The following is a 22,933-nucleotide window of genomic DNA, read 5'->3' as shown; positions in this document are numbered from 1 at the left end:
GTACAGACAACCGAGAGTCAAGGGTCCCTGCATGTTCATACAGTCGTGGTTTAGTGAGTCTTATGGGTCTACATGCACATACAGACGTAGTTTATTGAATCAAGGGGCACTGCATGTACATGTAGCTGTGATTCTACCTACAGTAGTGGTTGTGAGTTATAGGTATCTACATGTACATACAACCGTGATTTAGTGAGTCATGGGGATCTACATGTGCATAAAACCGTGATTTAGTGAGACGTAGGGATCTACATGTACATACAACCGTGATTTAGTGAGTCATGGGGATCTACATGTGCATACAATCACGGTTTATTGAGTCATAGGGATCTGCATGTACATACAACCGTGATTTAGTGAGTCATGGAGATCTACATGTACACACAATCACGGTTTAGTGAGTCATACGGATCTACATGTACATACAAGCGTGATTTAGTGAGTCATAGGGATCTACATGTACATACAACCGTGATTTAGTGAGTCATGGGGATCTACATGTGCATACAATCACGGTTTATTGAGTCATAGGGATCTGCATGTACATACAACCGTGATTTAGTGAGTCATACGGATCTACATGTACATACAAGCGTGATTTAGTGAGTCATAGGGATCTACATGTACATACAAGCGTGATTTAGTGAGTCATAGGGATCTACATGTGCATACAGCCGTGATTTTGTGAGTCAGTATAGTGAGTCGTGGGGACATATATGTAATGAAGGTTTGTCGAGTAAACATATAGAACATCATTTAAGTGAAAAAAAAATGATAATTGCTGTGCATTTGCGCCGAACAACTTATTTTGAAGTCGTTTTCGCAATTTCAACGACACATTCAGAGTAATGGTCCATGCCTATGCTTTTCTTTGCATCAGTGTATTCGTATCATTTCAACAGTACAGGCCAGCGAAAGGAGTTTAACAGAGATCCTCTCACCAAAGCCGCACCATAATTACACCATGTACAACGTAAATGTTCAATTAAACATCCAGTACCAACAGTCCGGTACAAGAAGTAAAGACAATTAACGGACATTTCCCTTTTTCATATGCATTTGTAACACATTAGCCCCTTGAGGTGTGCGAGATCCTGGTTGCATTGCCATTCGTTAACGGGCTGCTTGTATAACCAGTAACACCGCGTGTATTCAAGGATGATAAGAATGAATGAGTGAGTGAGTAACACTAACAATTAACAAAGCAATTAATATATCATTCAGAAATCCATGAAAGTATGTCCCAACTACATCCACGCCCTCAAGGCCTGTAGATATTGTGACGACACGTACACTATGACCCCACGAGTGTGCACATCCTATAACGGAGGCTTGTAGACTGGCTGCCAACACCTGTCATACCGACGTGCGCCACAGTTGCAGAAATACTGCAGATGTGAAAGGTTTACGACGTCGGCTAGCGACTAGACGTTATGAGAGAAGGACTAGCAGCAGTGTTGATCCTGGTAGGTTTTCCAGTTGTTTATCTGGTGTGTAGGAACGATTAACCCATTAAGAACATTATTTCTTTCTGTCAGTGGTTTAGAGTTTTGATGAGTCTGACTGATGTTGCTGTGCGCTGGAAGGTGGAGACTAAAGCATAAATGCGATGTGTCAAGCATAGGTATTATGATTATATTGATTGTTCAAGTTTAACTTTGTTCCATCCTGATACACTCCGTACGTACGTACATACATACATACATACATACATACATACATACATACATACATACATACATACATACATACATACATACTTACGTGCGTGCGTGCGTGCGTGCGTACGTACGTACTTACGGACGGACGGACGTACTAGTAGCAAAGGTATACTAGTAGTGGTAGAGATTGTAGTATCAGTTTTAATAGTAGTAATAGCAGCAGCAGCAGCAGCAGCAGTAGTAGTAGTAGTAGTAGTAGTAGTAGTAGTAGAGAATACTAATCAATTATTTGAGACCTTTAGACACTTGTACACGCAAAAATGTTGGCAACTATTTATTACAAATGACAACAGGCATCAAAATGAAACGAAAAAATAAATGTCATGTTGGACGCATAATTCAAGACTAAACTAATCTCAGGTGTTGCCGTGATTGTAGCTGAGGGTTTGTAAACAGACATAATGCTCACCATCAAGTCGCAACCGACGCTATTACGCAATGAAAGCATTTTGTTAAGCGATGACGTCATGCGTGTTAGCAGCGAACACAATTCCACCTGTCAGGTGAAATTTAGAGCAGAGAGCGAGACTAGATTTATTACTTGACGTCAGGTCATAGACACCGCAGTAGCCACTGATGTTCCTGTCGCCTGAGAAACACTATTCAGGCACTGGGTGTGGACGGATAAACTCGGTTTATGGTGTATGTATACCATCATCTCTTAGAACATTCTTCATCTTCAAGCACAAGCGCTGCCTCTGACCGGTTTCAAGAAAGAAGGTATTTACAGTTTTCAGGCTGTATGTTTAATTTATGTAGATTAACTTTAGGACCTGTCACGACATGTTAATCCTACTTATGTTCTGTATTGAAAATGAAAGGTGTTAGGGATTATGAACAGGTCATGTTGTTTCCACGTCTTCAACTTGTAAGGGGCTGTAGGTTGCACTTCGTACCAGGATACAGTTGCTTGAGGCACATGCAGGAAATGTGTGCCTGCTGTGACACTCCAAGTGTCACTTAAATGAGGAGGCCAGGTCATTACAGGTATGTCATTCCATCATGGCATTTTCATAATATTCTACATGGAAGTATTTTACATGATAAATCCGTTCCATTTCCATCATATGGTATACGTCCAATGTACAGGTAGATCTGCAGTCTGTAAATAGTCTACATGCTCTTACATATCAATAGGTGTCTAAGGACTACATACGACGCCCTCCAATATTGCGTTAACTTAACGTAACTATGAAAATTCAGAAACTTGTATTCACTTCATCGAAATTACCTTTCTTGTGTGATGTTATTACTACACATGGTGCTTTATGAGTCAGTCAGTAAGCTGCAAAACTGACTTTTCCACCGCTGAAGCATCAGAGGGATCGTCATACAAATATCAGCCACATTCTAATATTGTTAACCGAATTTACACAACCGTTTTTCCTCCATAAAAAAGGAAGATTAATATCATTTAAATACTAAAACCGAGGCTTGTTTCTAAATAACCGAACCGGCCTTTCTAATCAGTCCACTGCGGTTTATAAATATGCCGTTTAAAGAATGAACGATGAAATAAACGATAACATTTTCGCGGGTTACCTACGTTATACCTCAGTTCATTGATTCATCCTACGTTTGCGTGTTCTTAATAGGTGTTAAATTTAACTGTTATCTTTCACGACATGAATCGCTCGGCTATGCATTCATGTGTAAAGTTAGCTTATATGTACATAACTGCCGAACATGTTAGTTGTGAAGTGCGACAGTTCATAAGCGAGTTTACACATGGGTACTTCGTATGACTCCTTGACAGCATAATCATCTACTTATCTGTCTTGCTCCTGGACGACCTATCACTGTATTGATTGATAGCCTAATTGTCTACTCGTTCATTGATGACATAAGATGCGAGACACCTCAAGGCAAGTTGTCACCGTGTTATAAAACATTATTGCATAAAGTGAGGTTTCGGTCTACAACAAGTCTGCCATTTATCATGAAATACTGAACGTTTTGTATTGATCGTTTTACACCATAACCTATAGCCGGGTTTTATGTGTTTATAGTAATAACCTCATGTATTTAGTGAGTAACATATTGACGCAATGCTTATGGAATTTTTAATCAAACAAATGGCTCCGTTGGACAAGAATATGACGTTTTTTAAAAATAGTTCCTATGAGAGCTCAATGATTTGGTCAGATCGCGTTCTTTGGAGGGAAAATGGACAAAGTATGTTCGTAACGAAGACCTATCAATTGATTTGCCCGAGTCTGTCATTTTGTCTACACATTGTAAATATGAGGTAAATATGTGATTCAAAATAGTCTAGCAATTACTAGTGTGCCTTGTGTTCATAACATATAACGGGTTTAACTCGTATATCATTTTGAGCCTTGTGATTCTTCAAAACCACTTGACGACTAAAGCAAAATGACTGTTCCTGTAGGTGGATGTGATTTCTGTGGTACTGGAATTTAAAGTTTAACTTATTACTTTATCATTTAAAACCAATATTGATATTAAATTTCAAAGCAATTCAACATAAGATATGTAAAAATATAAATTATAAATACATCTCCACGTTTGGACGTATATTGAACATTTGGACATATATTGTAGGTAATTCTGTGATTGCAGCAGCTGTAATTCTTGTCATTATGTATGTCTTCCTGGAGACCTTGCAAATGTGCTTTAGATTCATTGTCAACTGACCTAGACTCCACCTCTGTTTACAACATTTGTGTTATAAGAAATGTAAACGTGATAAAATGCGTAAAGGATGCTAGGAGCAAGCATGTAAACCTTCTGTCTAGTATGATACATGTTCACGCAAGTTGAACGCTTTATATTGTGTGTTAATATAAACATGCTTATGCCAGTACGAACTACGACCCACAACTAGGGCATACCTGGTTTGATGGTGAATAAGTAATAATGACACCTGGGTCATTTAAGCAAACGACTATGGTTTTACTCCGCTTTGGGCCACACACAGGTTATATAATGGCAAGATTATTGCTTCACACATTACACTACATGAGGAATCAAGCATGAATGGAGATGTCAGCGTAGTCAGTGTAATAGCTAATGCATCCATTTCTTGACATTTCATCAATATTACCGTGAAAGACCTGAAGAATTCTCTCCACGTGGTGTTCTTGTGAGACGTATACGCCTTAACTACCCAACCGCCCCAGGCTAAGGATGGATACAGAAGAGTACATTGGCATAATGGAAGTCTTCGCCTGCCTTATGTGATATCAAATAATCTGACAATGTTATGGGGAACCAATCATGATTGGAAATTCGTTGTAATAGCCATACACATCTGTTTGTTGATATTTCATCAATATTACCGTAAAGAACATCAAGAATTGTTTTCATGCGGTGTTCCCGCGAGGCGTGTATGCTTTAGCACCCAGCCGCCCCAGGCTAATGATTGATACAGAAGAGTACATTGACATAATGGAAGTCTCACCTTATCTGATATCAAATAATCTGACAATGTTAGCCGTAAGGACAGGTCGTTTCTTTTGAATAAGAGAACATTCATTCCGGAGATATTATGACAAATAAACTAAGTGTGTCTGTAACTGTACTAAAGGTAAGCCGTTCTTAGACTCTTATTGTGATATAGTCGTACACATTACTCAGACGTAAACAGAGATTTGTTACAGCCGTGAAGACTCAGTAACCCATGCTTGTCGTATAATGGGATAGTGAGGATCGTGTGTTCAGGCTCCCTGACCCTTGGTTGATGCATGTCATAGTATCCCAACTAGGTAGGTCGGAGCTCATGATATCAGTCACTGGATTGTCTGCTCCAGACTCTACTTTTTACAGCCAGCCGTTATGTAGCTTAAAATTCCAGAATACTGTGTTAAATAGGAAACAAGCAAAAAAAAACAAACAAACAAAAGACATTTTTATATCAAATAAATATGAAGTGTTTTATCGTCATTATGTATTCAACATATTCAATGAGAGGGCACATGGTTTGCATTGTTTTAACAAATAGATTTGTCATTTGTCATCGTGAAGGATTGTCATAATAAAGAGACACGTTGAACGCTGTTTTATCACATCGTTTCGTGTTTCCTCGGGAGAGAAATGTGTTTCATACTGACCGTGTCGCCTTCATATAAAGGTAAATCTCGTCTGAACATAAATTCATAGGTATCCTTAGATAAAGAAGAAATTAATTATTCATGAAGAAGCCACACCTTGATAAATATGAAAAATGACAAATTTGTCACTAAATCTAACGAATAATTGACAGTAGGTACAAAGAAAGAATGGGTATAAACACATCGCTACGTTCTATCTATTTTCGCACGCCCGGTGTAAGTTTAGTAACAATCAGCTAAAAATACGGTCTATCATATTTACACATGACCGTAGTTGACATTTATGATGCAGTGTGATTGATACGTTGCATATAACAGACAGGAAACCTCGAAATAATCCTAGGAGTGTCATTAAAGAGCGAGCTTGAAAGCCACAAGGACCCATTGTATTCATTTCGTAATTAACATTGTCTGACATACATGTCAGTAAAATATGTAAAGCTGGAGAAAACGTCTTGTAGAATGACAGAGCACCGGTTTTTCAACACAAATCTTATTGTTAATGAAAAAATATCACTCCCATTTTTTATTTGTTTTATTTTTCAGGCAAAGGATCATAGAGACCTGGTATGGAGTTCGTATGAGATGACTCGGAAAAATGCCTTGAGCTGCTCAGAAGGTCTTCGGAGTGATTCTACTGGATGTGATAGAAGCTAATATTGATACTAGACCTTGATTTATTTACGGGGTAACACATTCAAACATGGTCTATCGCCTTTATTCAAAGGTTGTTATACTGATTTGTGCAGTGGATGTTTTCCGAGCTGCACCCCCTGCAACAAGAATTGATTCAATATGGCCGGACAACGAACCGAGTCCGCCCGTAGTTGACACCAACGGAGGTTGTTCCGACCGGGGATTAAGTGATGCCTGCAGCCTTTTCAGTAATGTGTGCAATACAGGGACATGTAAGTCAAAAGGTTGTACCTACATATGTATTTGCCCTGATGGTTATGGAGGTAGTTTTTGTGAGACAGTTGTACCGTCCCAACAATCAAATGGCAATGGAAATGGCCACGGTAATGGAAACGGCAATGGAAATGGAAATGGAAACGGAAATGGAAAAATCATAGATGCAATTGATTCATTGGACTTCTTGGATCTTGCTCTGTTTTCCTTTACGTCAAAGGCCACAAGTGCGAGAACATCTGCCCAGACCCCTACCACACCAACAACTACAACGACCCCTTCGGTTTCAACAACAACACAAATGGCTTCTACGCAAGCAGACGCTAAAACTACGATAGGAATTATATCGTCAAAGGACTACAATAGTGCAACGCCAAGTGTTAGCACAAGCACACGTCTTGCTAAGTCTACTACAGCGGCACCACTGACCTCAGACATGTTCATATCATCCACAACAACAAAAGACATAGCTACCTCACGGCGTGACAGTTCTACTCTAGATGCCATTACAATGTCAGTCTCTAACAAAGAATCCACAATAGGTTCACGAGCTGCACTTGTGGGTCAGATAAAACCAACGTACAAGGAGGTAACTCAAAGTAGTGCGCAAAGTGAATCTACAACAACTGAAAGGCCTACAGTCAAGGAGTTCTATGGTGTTATTTCGTCCATGCAACCAACTCAAAGAGTCTCTGCCGCTACAGAAACACTAACCACGACTCCCGAAAACCTCCTTGCTGAAGTCTCTGCTAGAAATGTGTTCAGTGATGTATCTTCTGTCCCTACCACAACCGAAGCAGCATCTCATAACAAAGACAATAGTTCAACAACGAATACAACGACAGACCCCAAAGTGTCGACAGCACCAACTACTTCACCATCGTCGTCTCCGGTCTCTCTGGTATCAACTGCAGCCACGCCAATCTTAACTTTGAAGGAACCAACGACAAACGATACAAAGTCTGCAGTAACAGATATGTCAGCAACAGCAACTGCCTCCACTATGATATCTACACAATCAACTCCAAGAACAAACGATACAAAGTCTACAGTAACAGATATTCCAGCAACAGCAGCAGCAGCAGCAGCAGCAACAGCAACTGCCTCCAATAAGATATCTCCACAATCAACTCCAACAACACACAACACTGTGTCCACCATTATAAAACCAGACTCTGTAACTTCACAAATGTCCACGGAGCCCTCATCTAGCGTTGGACATGATACAAGCACCACATCGTTAGTGCCATCATCAGTATCATCGGGACAAACAGCACAATCAAATACGACTGAAACTTCAACACCTGCGGATGTAAAGACAAATCAGGAGACACAACCCAAACAAAAGACAACAGCCGTAACTGCAACGCAAACAACTGCAACACCAACGCCTGCGACTGGAAAGACACACACAGGTTCATTTACAGCTTCGACGATGACCACAAGTCCTAAAACCACAAAACCATCAAGAGGAACAACAGATTTAAGAGCAGGTTCAACTGAGATGAATGCAGTAGAATATCAAGCACAATCAACTTCGACTCCACAACAACCAAATGGTACAACTCGAGCAGCCAAACTGTCAACTGCCAGTTTTACCGCCTCTTCAGGTCGAATTACAGGAGAATCGTCAACAGCTTCTTCTGCAGTAACCGTTAGGCATAAATCTGATCCAACCACGTCTCCAGTATCAACCATAATTACAACAACTGCTAACCCAACATCTGCAAGTACGTCTAAGCCACCGACCTACACAACCAAAGCCGCCGTTAAGCGAAAGACAACACAACCATCCCCTGCAACAACAACTACCCCAGGCACATATCACCAACGTGCAACAGAGATATCGCCATCTGCACTTGGCAGTGTGTTGGGATTTCAACATGCTATAAATAACTGGAGTAATAGATTTCTATCAACTCTTCCAGAACTTGTACCAACAGCAATGGCAGGAAAACTAACGGCTCCAATGGGTCTCGGTAGTGCATTTTATAATGAACAAACGAATAGTACTAAACCAAGTGGCCATTCACCAAACGGTGATAAAGGTCTTTCTAATGGTGGCAATGGGCATTCTGTAAAAGGTGACAATGATCGATCTTCCAATGGTGACAATGGGCATTCTGTAAAAGGTGACAATGGTCGATCTTCCAATGGTGACAATGGGCATTCTGTAAAAGGTGACAATGGTCGATCTTCCAATGGTGACAATGGGCATTCTGTAAAAGGTGACAATGGGCATTCTGTAAAAGGTGACAATGGGCATCCTGTAAAAGGTGACAATGGGCATTCTTTAAATGCTGATAATGTAAACTCAAAAGACGTTAAAAATGGACATACCCTCGTGCCCTTTGTAAACAATGCTAAAAATGTAACAGACAAAATGATCGCTGAAGGAGAAAAGGGGCATAGTGTGCCAAGTGTCACAAATGGCACTGATACGGGTAGTGGCAGCACTGACAATGGACATGATTCGAATGGTAACGGTAAGAAAACTAAAAATGCTACAAGTGATAATGGTCACAGTAACATTGGTAACGGCACGGAAGACGGTATTAATGGTCAAGCAACAGGAAATTTTGATAGCAATGGCAAGGGTATTGGCCAAACCCCTAATGGAAATAACAGCAATAATGGAGAAAACACTAATGGAAACAAAACGAAAGTAACAGCATCTTCATTTGATCAGGTGTTTGGACAACTAATCGATACCATGGAAGCTTCTTCAAATTTTAAACTACCTGTGATGACTAGCGGAGGGATTCCTGTACATTTGCAGAGTCAGCCTGTTCCTATTCCAAGTTTATCTGCGTTTACCCCACCTTTGTTAAATATTGGTCCATCTCAAAACATAGGTATCATTGCTGCCTCTGCTGGCAATACTGGAACTGCTAGAAAGAGAGGTGCGTCGGGGACGAAACAAGATGCCGATTCCAGCGAGGGAACGACACCACCTCTCGGTGCTATTACAAGAGTAGACCCACTTGCTGGCATCTTTCCTGACTGGCTTGGGTTGGAGACGCAGAGAGATATACGAGATCTTATGCAACAGTCAAAGTCAGTGACCAGAGAGCTACAGGATATTGTATCTCTTAAGAAAGCTTCAGAGCCAAAGGCATCAGGCAAGGATGGGAAGGATCAAAACACAGACGGCAATTCAAAGAACAACTCATCGGAGCAAGAAAGCAAAAACAAAACATCTGAATACTCGGATGACAAGAAACCAGAATCGACAGAAGGAAGTTCACGGAAGGAATGGTCAGTTCAGAATGGAAAGGAGAGTTCAAAGAAGTCTGAGAAGCATTCTGAGGATGCAATGAAGAGGAGGGCAGAACAAGCGGCACAGTTGGAGATATTGGGTCATCAGTTGCGATCACTGATAAGACAGGCATCGTTTATGCCACAAAACCAGCCGGGAAATGACGAAAAGGAAGTGCCAGATTCCACTAAAGGACAAAAAGGGGAGTCTAGTGTAAATAAACATTCAGACTCTGGCCAACAAAAGAAGGAAAAACAAAATGCCAAACCAGGTTTACGTGTAAGCAAAGACGACCATATACATGATTCAGGAGGATCTTAAGTGACAAAAATGACAAATAACGGAAGCATGCAAATTAAACATTTCGTTTTGTGATTCTGACATGTTTTGTTCTTGCAAAGAATTGGTGGATGAGCTGAACGCAAGTTACATGCTAATGGTAGTAAACTGGCGTCTGTACCCAAAATCTTCTGTGTAATATGTGATGTTAAAGGACACAACAATGCGCCTTAGAGACCTAGTGTTGTATTACACAGTTAACCATTCAATCCATGTGTTTTAAATACGAGATGCTTTCTTCAAGTGGTAGCAGCATCTCTCAGTGTCTCTGAATACAATGAAAACATATTTATATTTTCATGACATAGCATATTTCGATGTCTTAACGGAGAGCCAACAAGCTGACTTCATCAAACTGCACAATATTTTGCCAAGTATCATACTGTCCAAATATGCTTACACAATATTTACAAGATCTCTTTTGTTTCGTGACCCTCAGTATACATCAGTTGTGTAGTATTATAACATATTAGGAGATGGACTGCGCCTGCACCACTTGTATATAAATATCATATTTGTGCCGGTGATGAGATCAATAAACAATATATATCATGAAAAAATGAAAGTCATCTTGATATGAACGTATTAAACAGAGTTCATATATCTTATTGAGATATTTATTCAAAAGACCTAAAGTAACGATTATGCTTATATTAAAGACTGTCTGTTGTCATCTGTAAGTTACTATTATGTGTCTTGTGTTTTCTTTAGACAATCATAAGAGAAAGGAAACGATGGTACGATGGGTAGTTTGACAACTTGTTTATTCATGCAACTCTTATTCGTTACAATTGTCTTCGTGATGCTTTCTGCTAATTGCCTGAAGACTATTTTGACCAGAGTTTAAAGATTTCGGGCTACTTTAAGTCCTATTGATGTGTGCATTGTATTCAGGTAATTATGACATATTTATATGAAACTTAAACAGGACTCTAATAAAATTATTAGGCAATAAATGCATACTCACAAGGATTCCATTTAACTGACGTCATTGCTAATCTTTCTTAAGATTACAGGTGTCTAACTCATCATACCAACATGCTGTTCTTGTACAAAACATATACTCTTTTAAAATTATTAACATTAACAGTGGCGTTTGTAACTTTGGCGAAAGCTTTTTTCGCAGTTAACTAGCGCCTCAATCCCAGCGCTAAGCCCAACCCATTTCTTCTACCTTAAGGCAGATGTTCTGCTGGTTGTTATGTGAAAGTGAACAGAGGTCAAGCTTACAGAAACTCCATTGAGCATGATACGACTTCGTTTACAAAATTAAATAAGCCCCAGGCAAGCGAAACTGTGTTCAACGGGTGAGTGTGTACATCCGGGATTGGAGTGGGGGCATTTTTTGAAGTTAGCATCGCCAAATAGAAGAAGGTAAATCGTTACTCTTGTTATTCAGCTTCCTCAGATTCAGTCATGGTAACTATAAGGGTGCATCCGTGGTCCAAAACGGGCCTGGGGATTGCTTTCAACTGACGATCCAGAGCATCCGTATCGAGTTGGTGTTCTTGAACTTGATGGCTCCCGCTAAATAGAGGCGCCTTTGGAAAAAAATCATTAGTGTTAGTAAATATGGTAAAAGATATTTTCAGTAATTCTTCAGGTCTTGTAAGTTCGGTAAAGTAAGTTCGGTAAGTGAGTGGTAAATCATAATACAATACCCAGTGGATAGCTACTTGGTGAACAGTGCCGTATGTCTGTATGTAACACTGGTATGTGGATAACATTCTTTCGAATTCATTTGTATATAAATTAAATATGTGAATTATCCAATAAAATAACTCTATTTATTGATCTGTTATTCAAGAAACCGTGTTTTGTCGTCAATGCCGACAACCTGTTTTGAAGAGAAACACGAGAAGTGTGGTTGTTTGAACTGGAATGTTTTCATGGAAGAAAACTCATAACCTGCCGCTTTCATGCTATATTGAATGCAGAAAATTCGAAATATTGCAAAACATAGTCTTTTACAAGCTACGTGCGGGTTCTTCGTCAGACAACACATCTGTGAATAAAAGCGACTGAACTCTTCGAACATGTTAAACTATATACGTGCTCAACACACATAACAAAGCCGAATCGTGGACATTGCCTCGAGCTGAAAAACGTGCTTTTAGCTGCAGGCAGTGGATCACTAAAGGAGTGAGTCATGTGTATGTGTTAAGTTTGCTAGTCACATCCATTACAGAAGAAAACAACTATTATTTTTAGCGGAGTCGTGATGCACGTAAATATATGACACAGAACTGTCTTCTTGACATATAGTTTCAATTCGTTGAAAGAAGTTAGAAGTGCTTCAGTACATCATCGCACAGCCATGTCTATATGTATGTGTTGAATGTAAAACATACCGGTATTTAACTCGGATTAGGAGTATAGTTCATAGAATAGTTAATACATAGCAAGTACCTGTATATGTTAACACTGATTTATGAGTTGTTTTCATTGGTTAATATTCACGGGTCGGGTGCAACCTGACCAAAGTTTACGTAAATGCACGTATTCGTGTGTGCGTGGGCGCGCTATTTTAGTATTCACTTATCTTTCCTATTTACCTATCCGGTTGGGTAGCCCAGTGGTTAAAGTATTCGCTCGTCACGGTGAAGACCCGGTTTCGATTTCCCATATATATTCCCCGCCATGATATTGCTGGAATATGGCTAAAAGCGGCCTAAAACTAAACTCACTCCTTTTGACCGACACTAACATTGATTATAAACAACACCATGACAAATATGTGTCCAGGTCTTCCTTTTTACATATAATTCGTGTTATCACGCATGTTAAACTGTGGTTATACCCAATCCATAGTAATGTTGCCGCAATGTCATTCCCTTCCTAGTATTCACAGCGACTGCCTTTGAACGTTTTGTCAAAATTTATTTTTTAGAATGCGAAGCAAACCTTTTTGTAGCCTTCGATAGATTTTGCAGACGACACAAAAAAAAAACAAATTTGGAGTGTACGTCTTCCTTACATCGATCTGCATTCGTAAAACATCCGAAATTCCCGTGCAACATGCGTGATTCAATGTCTTTCGAGGTAAAGGAGTACTAACGCGAAGTACCGAATGAGTTGCCATTGGCAGCGGGGTACATAGCCATGTACCTCGCTTGTAAGAGGTATATATTATCAGTTGTCCGCTGGTCACGAGGGGACCATAGGCTCATGTTCCCTCGAGGTTTGTATTTATCTTACCGAACACCTGAATCTTAATTTTCAACTGTTTGAAGCACTTCTGTTGAATGCGAGGCGAATCGCCATTTTGCAGACGACACAAGGTAAACAGATTTAGAGTTATTCCCCTTCCATCGATTTTCAATCGCAAAACATCTGCAATTTCCATGCTTCATGCATGATTCAATGTTATTCGAGACAAAGAAGTACTGCCATGAAGCACCAGAAGAGTTCGGAATTCCCAGCGGTGTATATTGAAAATAATATATCGCCTGTAAGCGGGGTACATTGAAAATAATAGAATAGCGCTTAGCCAATCAGAAAGCGGCACTCATGTGTCAGGTAAGATATATATATGTCCATAATGACCATTTCATTGAATATCTGGCGACACCAATGTATTGTAAGATATATATGCAGATGGTCGCGTTTGACGAATTGGGAAGTATTACCACACACAAAAAGAGAACACACATACACATGCTCACTAAACATTCACACCACCCGTAGGTCAACAAAGGTGCGTTTATGCTTCAGCTAACTCATCTTATTAATTGGTTCAACATAAAGGATACAACTTTGATAGAATAATTCCGGTATTATCGAAGAAAATGCACCATTTTTTACCATTGATGGTAGTGAATGAGTTAGGTTCAACGTGGTTCTGAACAGTCTTCACGGTTGTGGCGAAGGCACACCTAAAATCATAATCGGGGGATTCGAACCAAGACCACATCGCAACCATGCAGATTGTACTGCAGTTCTCTGCACTCAGGATGTAAGATTTCCAATGCACCCAATAACCACATCAGCAGTCTCATAGACTATTGTTATTTTGAATGAATAATATTACTTGTCGATTAGCACGATATGTGCTGGTCTTGCAGTCTACTTGGAATTTAGATGCTGTTTTGCTGGTACAAACGTTCACACGACCCCAATTCCTGTGAAGATATGATCATTTCTGCCTGCAGGGTGCTGTCGTAAAAATAGACCTGTGTTTAATCCCATTGGTGCAAGACAGGTCTCCCCTTTCCAGATTCGGCTCCTCCACTCCACTCCCCGCCCCCACGTGGTGGTACACATGGTGCTGAAACATCCGGCCTTTGACCACCAAATGCCAACCGTTGAATGGAAACGTTAAGCCTTGGTGAAGTTTATATAATGCTGAATACTTAATACAGGCTATAAAAATGGGTGTAACACAGATCGCCAGATGGACGGTGAAGGGCGACAAGACTATGTCGTTGGTGGCTGTAAGACGGACATACTTCAGGAGGATTGTTCTTAAATCTGCTTGTTTCGTATTCACCGCGCAATTCCACCTGTCGAGAATTTCTCACATCTGTGTCAACCTATCGTCAGCATGAAACGATGTGACTGAGAATAATACACATTACTGCAAATAATTGAAGTAATGGAAGGAAAAGTTCTCACCATTGTGAGGGGTAGTGGTCTGTTGGTTAACGCGTTCGCTCTTCAGCTGTCCGATTTTCCACATAGCTCATTATCGGTTACTCCCGTCGTGATGTTGCAAGAACTGTTGTTTATACCCTTTATCACTCACTCACTTGTAACAGTGATATGTCTCTCCAATGGAAACTTCGCCATTGCACTATATGGATTTTCACTATACGTAAGTAGGACATTTACAAACGAGCAGGATTCCTGTGACAATTACATGCCGGTGAAACTACGTATTCAACATCTCGTATCCAGAATCAGGAACGTTGACTTCACAGATAACGCGCTTTGTTATTACACACCAAGTGTTGGAAGCTGACATAAAAGTCCTTTATCAATCTATCCTGTTGCCTACAGTCAGTGAGGGACAATGGGGCTCTTTTTAAAGCCGTATCCATTGTTGTCAGTTGCATATTTATCTGGAGCAGACTACTGCTTGTTTCTGTCGCATGAGAACGAATAAGGAAAATTTGACTTACCAAAATTATTTGATCAAGGTTCTAAAGTGGCAGCTGTAAGAAAAGAAAATATCAAATTGAAAGCGCTTACTTGTAGGTCGTTCGCAAAAGAGTGAGCTGGTAATATCCTAACAATATCAACTTCGGAAATATGCTGTATGAAAAAGAAATTTTTAAAAATATGTTCTAAGTTTGGAGAAGGTTTGCCACACACAGCGGCATCTACCAACATTCACTCGTAATTTCCAAGGACTTTAATGCAAAGAAGAGCGACGTTTACCAAGCAAGGGAACGCACAAACACGTCTACGTTACTGCAAGCCAGATCTGACCAGTGGTTGTGAACAAAGGTCCTCAAATCTGAACATTAAGTTGCAGTACTATTTGTGAAAAATGATGGAAGCTCCGCAAGATAATTTGCTTTTGCTACTGGTGGCTGGTTCTATTATGTTTTCAAAATAGTAAAACTGGTTTTGCTTTTTGCTTTTGGTTTTTCATGACAATAAAATCAGGTTTTGTTGTTCTATTTAGTTGGTTAATGCATGAATGATACGTTAACTAAAACATTTTCGTTATATTTAGTTGGTTAATGCACGAATGATACGTAAACTAAAACATTTTCGGTTGATGGAACGACACTTTCATTCTTAAACTTTGAAGAGTTTTAATTGTTTGTTTGTGATGTGGTTTGTTGAATTTTCGTCTTTATGTTCATACGAATGACACCATTTTAATGCAGTTACTTTGTCAAAAAATGTAACAATTACAAAAATACCGTGATCAGAATAACTAATGATAACCACGATGTTCACATGGCGTTGAAGTATAGATAATCTGAACTCAAACCATTTGGCAAACAGTTCCTCTTGATGCCGTCTAAATGTGTCTTGCTATCACAAAGAGCCATTGCTCTATATTTGGCACAGATGTAGAGCCATGGTAATGGAATGGTCAATCATTTGACTATATTTCACCATAAATTGTATCAAGAGAACAAACTCGTGAATCTAATTTAACATTTTTAAAGCATAAAATCTAATTTAACATTTTTAAAGCATAAAAAGAAAAAGACAACATAGTGAATGTCTGCGCGGTACAAAGAATGACTTAAATGCCAGAATCAATCAAGTTGAACTATTACTCAGAAAAGGAGGTGCCGTGGTCATATAAAAGCTGGCTCAACCATAAGTAATACTTTGGTCAAAGTTCATGGTAACGTTATGGTGTGTTATCCGGACACGTATATGATCCGAGGTTTACAAGTGTCAGTGTCCCCATCAGGCACTGTAATTATATTGTCAACCACTCTTATCTTCTTGTTTATTTGTTGTAATGATGACAGTATTATTTCTTCACTTAATGACGGGTGTGGCAGTGTTGGACTTCCGCAACGTTTGATTGGTCTTCCTTGGACATGTGACGTACAGATCGTGCGTACGTTGAGACAGGACTGGTGGATATGCCCAGTATATGTCACATATTTCATTTTGATTGTAACATGAATCAGTGGTTTGAGGCATTTCTGAATGATATAGTCACTCAGACTTCTCATATAGAATTATTGCCTCACTCCCCACAATTTTATTTAAAACATTCTCACTTTAGAAATGTTTTTTCGTGGTTGCCAGGAATGCGAAAGTAACAAAATGCTCTTAGGTTTGCTGCAGGAGTTGGAGAAAAAGATCACGATTTTCGTAGTTTTATGTAGGACTTGTTTACACTTTCTTGTAAATAGTCGTAGTCATGATGGTCTCTGATTTTCAGTTATTTATTTGTTTATTTTCCTCCGCGTTTAACCCTTTTGTAAGTTAATTCAGACTGAACGAATTTCCAGTGTGGACGTTCGACACACGGATAAATATTATAATTACCGCTCTCTGTTATGCATCGTGAAACGTATGATATATATTTATAACTATTTTGAAATGATCGTGTAAGTGACACTGTAACAAAACACGGAATGTCTTCAAAACATTATTTTCACTAAACCGAAACACTATCCTCAACATTTGAATTAATATTTCTGCCCGTCTATATAGCTCCTGGACTCTATAACTTTCACGATGAGGTATATTTAAAAGATCTGTAGGCACTTGTAATATCGTATTTTGTAACGTATAATCAATATTTGATTAAACTGACACAGCACATGTACATGAAAGTGTGTTATGTTGTATAAAGTAAAGTTTTCAAAGTAGAGAACGCTATATTTTGATGTGATAATCAATACAACGTCTGTATCGCATAATTTACTGTTTTACAGATAAAGTGAAATTTGATCTTTATAATGACAGTTAACTGAAAAAAAGAAAATGTGTTCTTAAAACTCAACTAACGTAGCTGGAATTGAAGATCCATAACGATGCTTGTTGCTAAGCAATAGTAAACAAAATCAACTAGGTGTGCTAGAGTACACAAATTTGACAGCTTGTCACTATATGTGCCTCCTTATGAAATTGGAACACAACATGGCAACATTTACTCTTATGGCGTATTACTGTATTACTGAGAAACCGCTATTATTATTATTTTTCCTGAATTATTAAGCATATTCTTAAGCGTTATAAAAGTCTGCACACGAGAGAGATATTACAATCTCAGAAAAGAATCCCGTTCTCTTGTGCCAAAATAACTAAATATTCATCTAAATTTGTAAACGATATTTCCAGTTTATTGCATCTGGAATAAACATGGTACATCACTTGTGCAATATGTTCAAGTGTCATTACTTTCAGCTGAAGAATTGGCATGCCTTTTCATGTGTTTGTGATGGTGACCAGTGTGACAGAATAAGGTCCCCTTTCTAAAACGCGCAACATCATCCCTAGTAAATAGTGATTCTTATACAAACGATTATAATACATTGGAAACAGTAGTATGGGCTCTGCTTTTGGCATGTTGTTTTCATGACAATGGAATGAGTTCTAATTAATGAATTAATGAATTTGCAACATACAGTGTAATTGTTATTTATACTTTTTGGGCCCGTGACTTTGAAAATATCGCACTAAAACCATATCAAAAACATTGAGTTTTGTTGTTATTTGTTTTGGTTTGCGTCTCTCTCTCTCTGTCTCTCTCTCTCTCTTTCTCTCTCTCTCTCTCTCTCTCTTGTAAATAGGTGATTTTCCCCGCGTTCAAGCCTAATTAAGCCTATTAGAATCTATTTTGTCCATTAACTGAGACTGAACCTAATTTCCCATGTGACCGTTTGAGGCATGGAGAAATAATTACAGCTATTCTAAAATGATGATATCGGTGTTATACAACATGCGTATATTCAATATTTTTATTACTTTAAAACGGACTCTCTTAGGGGCACCACATTACATCACAAAGTTCCCACATTACTTTTATAACTATAAAAATAAAACAATAAACCGGAGCTGAAAAAGAAGGCCTATAGTAACACGTCGATAACCCATGTTATCCCGTATCAATCGTAAACAAAATCAACGCTGGAAACATCTTGTCTTACGCCCGCTGAGGTTTATTTTACACCAGACGATTCCCGGAACTTATTCATTGGAAGAACTGGTTCAAAATAATGGTGAGGGGGGTGAATTCTACTTTACGCTGCTTCGTACACTACTTCTGGTCATAACGATGCGCCTCCTTTGCATTAAAATTCAAAACCTCAACGCTAGAACATACTCCATACCGAGACACATTTAGCTGAACTTGCAAAGAAAAATTGTGATAAAATTACGTGAGAGGACCACTGATGAAGGAAAGCGCAATGAGACATAAGTGTTGAACAGTACCTCACTGAAAACCTGAAATTTTGGAATAAGTAACAAACTGTTATTTTGCACAATACGCATACCAATGATCTACGAACGCTGGATTGTGATAAATGTGACTGCGCAACACTTATGACTAACGGGGGCTCGATAGCCTAGTGGTTATATCGTTCGCTCGTCACGCCGAAGACCCGGATTCGATTCCCCACATGGTTGCAATGTATTAATATTTTATGGATGTTTTACGTTTAAAATATTTTATAACCTTAATATACACTGGAAAAGACCTGTATTAAAACGAAAACCCCTGAAAAGATTCAGAAGCAGTTCTCTTATAGCTCAGCGTTAGCGATGACTGGTTAGTTGACCATCGCTACTCTAACCTTTTAGCCTTGAACGTTTCCCACGAACACTTATAATCCACTGAACCCTTCATCACCTCGCAGTATGAATACATTATCAGGGCTTTCCTGTCATATATCCTGTACCGAGTGATGGATAATATACATGTATGTGCAACTGTCCAACAGCATGATCCCGATCGTGACCGTTTCGTTGAATTTCTGTGACAACTGTCGTATGAATCTTTAAACGTGGACATCACGTCGGTGCATGACTTGGTGTGTAATGGCATTTATTTGTCATTTTAATGACAACTATTCATAATAACATCTTGACCTGTCTTTTACACATGAAATATATACACGTAAGAATGTTGACCGCTGCTTGACCTCAGAGAGTTAGGTTAACAGCTTGTAAACAAGGAATTATGATTCCGTATTTTCATCTACTGTAGAAATTAAAAAGCAAACACTGAGTGACCCTTGCAATGGACCAAGAAACTGATCACAACTAATTTTACATTTTTAACTGTCATGTTTGTTTTGCGGTGAGTTAGATACATCATTCAGAATGATGCTGAGCAGAAAATATCTGGGGTGGAAAGCGAGAAACAATAGTTCCAAAATCCACAGGTTCATATTCTTTTGCAAATTTATACACTTCATATACAAGTACATATTGCTTTGCTCAGATACTTTTATAAACATTCGTAGCAGTTACATTGGTGTGTAACCTATTTCTTGTCTGGGATTACATATATTTGATAGAGTACATCATTTCACGTCAGAGGGCGTTAAATACCTTATTTCTTTGGCTTAAAGATTGTTTTGGTTCCTCACTCACAAGGTAGATTCGAATGTGGAGAGCACTTAAACCAAATAAGTACTACACTCTGCCTTTACTTAGAAAGTGTAACTCCAATTCTAGCTTACGCGTTCGGCTTTAAATGAAAGATTTATCGGTCGTAAATCAACAGATAAAGGACCGCAAAAATGAAAACAGAATGGCTTTATCTCCTAAATATAACACGTGTTTTACATATGACCACTTTCTAAACGAAAGCGTGCATTCATAGTTACATTCGCGATTCAATGGCAAACTGAAATGTTTAACTGAATTGTCAATTCTTAAAAAAAGGTTTTCCTAACATTGAACCAACTGAAATTGAAGCAAAATATAGTCTTGATGAATGACATGCACCGTCACAGTGGGTTCAAAGAGGTCGTCACATATGTCAGCCAGAATCTACCGTACTGTTTGAAGTGTGTTGTGATTGCATTTTAATGACGCAAAGTGACGTCGGAGGATGGCATAAAATATATTTATTAGATACGGCCTAAAACCCTTAAAAATATAAATCTAATCTCATCCATTATCGTATTTGTTTTATAATTAGAAACTCTGTTCTAATCCGCGTCTGTAAAAGCATTCACATAACCATTATGACAATAGGTATATTTTTATTAAGACAGATCATTTTAATATGTCAAATATCAAAAGAAATATACATGGCTTGTTTACCATATAGAACTGCAATCATATATCACTCAGAAGCATTGCTGTCAAAAACCTGCCGTTAGCATGCTTTTAAAATTTGGGTTTGCTGTCTGTGACATGTCTAAATGTCTAAATGTTCGTTTATCAGAATGTCAATATCAGTGTTTGTCTCATCTTGTCATAAATACCACGTGATACGTTTGTACGTGCAGTAAAATAAAATTCATAATTCAGACATTAAAGGAATGCCTTCTCTTTATCAGCAAGATAAAGTCCGACTTCACTTGTAAACAGGATATCATGCACTGATTGAATATTTGAGATATTACGAATGAGTCAGTTTCATGATTCATTTCACCAAGGAAAACGATAGCACCCGGACAAGGGTATCAAAGCTGTTAGTCACGATGATAAAACCATAGGCTTTTCCTTCTGGCATACTTTAACATATTTTAATGCATGAAATAGGCAATGTACGCCCAGTATAGAAACAAGTAACTATGATGTCAATATACCTTTGCAACCCTGCGCCACGTCTATGCTGCTATTTGGTTTTTCAGTCAAAAAAGATGATGTCTCGTAATCTGTATAGCCTTAGTACAGTGATATCTATAACTGATTGTCAAAGACGTCAAACCTAGTTCGCCTGTTCCACCTGGAAATACAATGTAATACATTTCGTTGCTGCATGTGCAAAGTAACATAATGGTAAGACGTGCATTTGTGTAATATGAGGCACGTGATATTGAAAACAATAAGCTGAACTGAAAACAATAGTGAACAGAGTTGAATCTATTCTGTGAATTCAGTGGAATAATCAATGAGAGTGAGTCTAGCTTTATTATAGCAAGCATTTCAGCAATATCACAAGAGGGGACGCCAGAAATGGACTTTACGCATTTTATTTCGTAATGATAGGAATTTCTTTCTTGTAGTAAAGAATAATTACAAATATTAAGTAATCATTAATTAGAAATTCTGAATTGATTTCCCACTCTCATAAGAATTTCATATGAAGAGCTGTCTGACGTTCCAGACTGAGTGCACTTGATTACGTTGAAACCGGAAACGTATGATGATAATACAGGGCATCAGAGTTCTTGTAAATGGTACGTACACTCCTTACAAATGTATTGTGTACATGTTGCTTCTTACAGCAGCATGCGTGTCCTTTACTGTTGTCTCATGATGGTATGTAAGTCGTCGCATTTAAAATCTACAGAGATAATTCAGTACACAGACCAACGTAAACCTATTCTTCACCCCAGACATAACAGATAAATAACCGTCATACATATGAACGGAAGCAAGGTGTTCCGATGTGAAGTTAGTCTTATGTATTACTCATTCCGATGGTGAGGCTTACAGTGACAAAAGAAACCATTTCTAGGCGTGTAAAATATTTACAGTAAACAAGAATCTACAGCGCTCCCATTGAATCAGCCTTGCAGACAGGTTGCCCCAAGGCCACCGTGAGGCCACGCGACAGCGTGTCGGCTTGCTTACACGCCGGTATAGCAGTTGTATAAACTGCATGAGTAACGAGCGACGGATGGGCATTATTGGATGTAGGCATGCGTCAGGGCGGGAGAGTTCGTCCAACAGTTCCTGGTTCAGGGCGATATGAATAGACATATGATGGGATAGACGCATCAGACATTGTCACTCGCACGTCATATATAAGACAGCGGAGCGCGGTGTTGACAGAAAAGTAAAGATTTCACTGCAGAGGCTGGAGGAATACTGACAATACTTGTCTGAACCCTGGGTGTATTCACTGACACCGAGATCCAGTGTGATTTCTTCACGTGGTTGCATTTTTAATCAATTTGCAGTCGTGGGACTGCATTTACTGACAGTTGTGATCAGTTACAGTCGTGCTGTTGTATAGACATTCTTGTCACTAGTGAATATATTAAGAGATTTTTTATGTCATTATTTCATTGAAGTCC

The 22,933-nt window shown here is 38.8% G+C and overlaps 1 protein-coding gene across 2 annotated transcripts; it reads left to right on the top strand.

Moving 5' to 3' along the window:
- Nucleotides 1–1,379: 1,379 nt before the first annotated feature.
- LOC137291820 (uncharacterized) lies at nt 1,380–12,105 on the top strand. 2 transcript variants are annotated; one of them, XM_067823354.1, is made up of 2 exons: nt 1,380–1,466; nt 6,341–12,105. In XM_067823354.1, the coding sequence occupies exon 2, from the start codon at nt 6,498–6,500 to the stop codon at nt 10,281–10,283; it is 3,786 nt and encodes a 1,261-aa protein (XP_067679455.1). In that variant the 5' UTR covers nt 1,380–1,466; nt 6,341–6,497; the 3' UTR covers nt 10,284–12,105. The 2 variants fall into 2 exon arrangements, with proteins under 2 accessions (XP_067679455.1, XP_067679457.1); XM_067823356.1 differs by lacking the exon at nt 1,380–1,466 and adding an exon at nt 2,359–2,441.
- Nucleotides 12,106–22,933: the final 10,828 nt, after the last annotated feature.

Source organism: Haliotis asinina, chromosome 7, assembly GCF_037392515.1.
Source record: "Haliotis asinina isolate JCU_RB_2024 chromosome 7, JCU_Hal_asi_v2, whole genome shotgun sequence".
NCBI classification, from domain to species: Eukaryota; Metazoa; Mollusca; class Gastropoda; order Lepetellida; family Haliotidae; genus Haliotis; species Haliotis asinina.
This window is presented reverse-complemented; position numbering and strand designations above follow the sequence as displayed.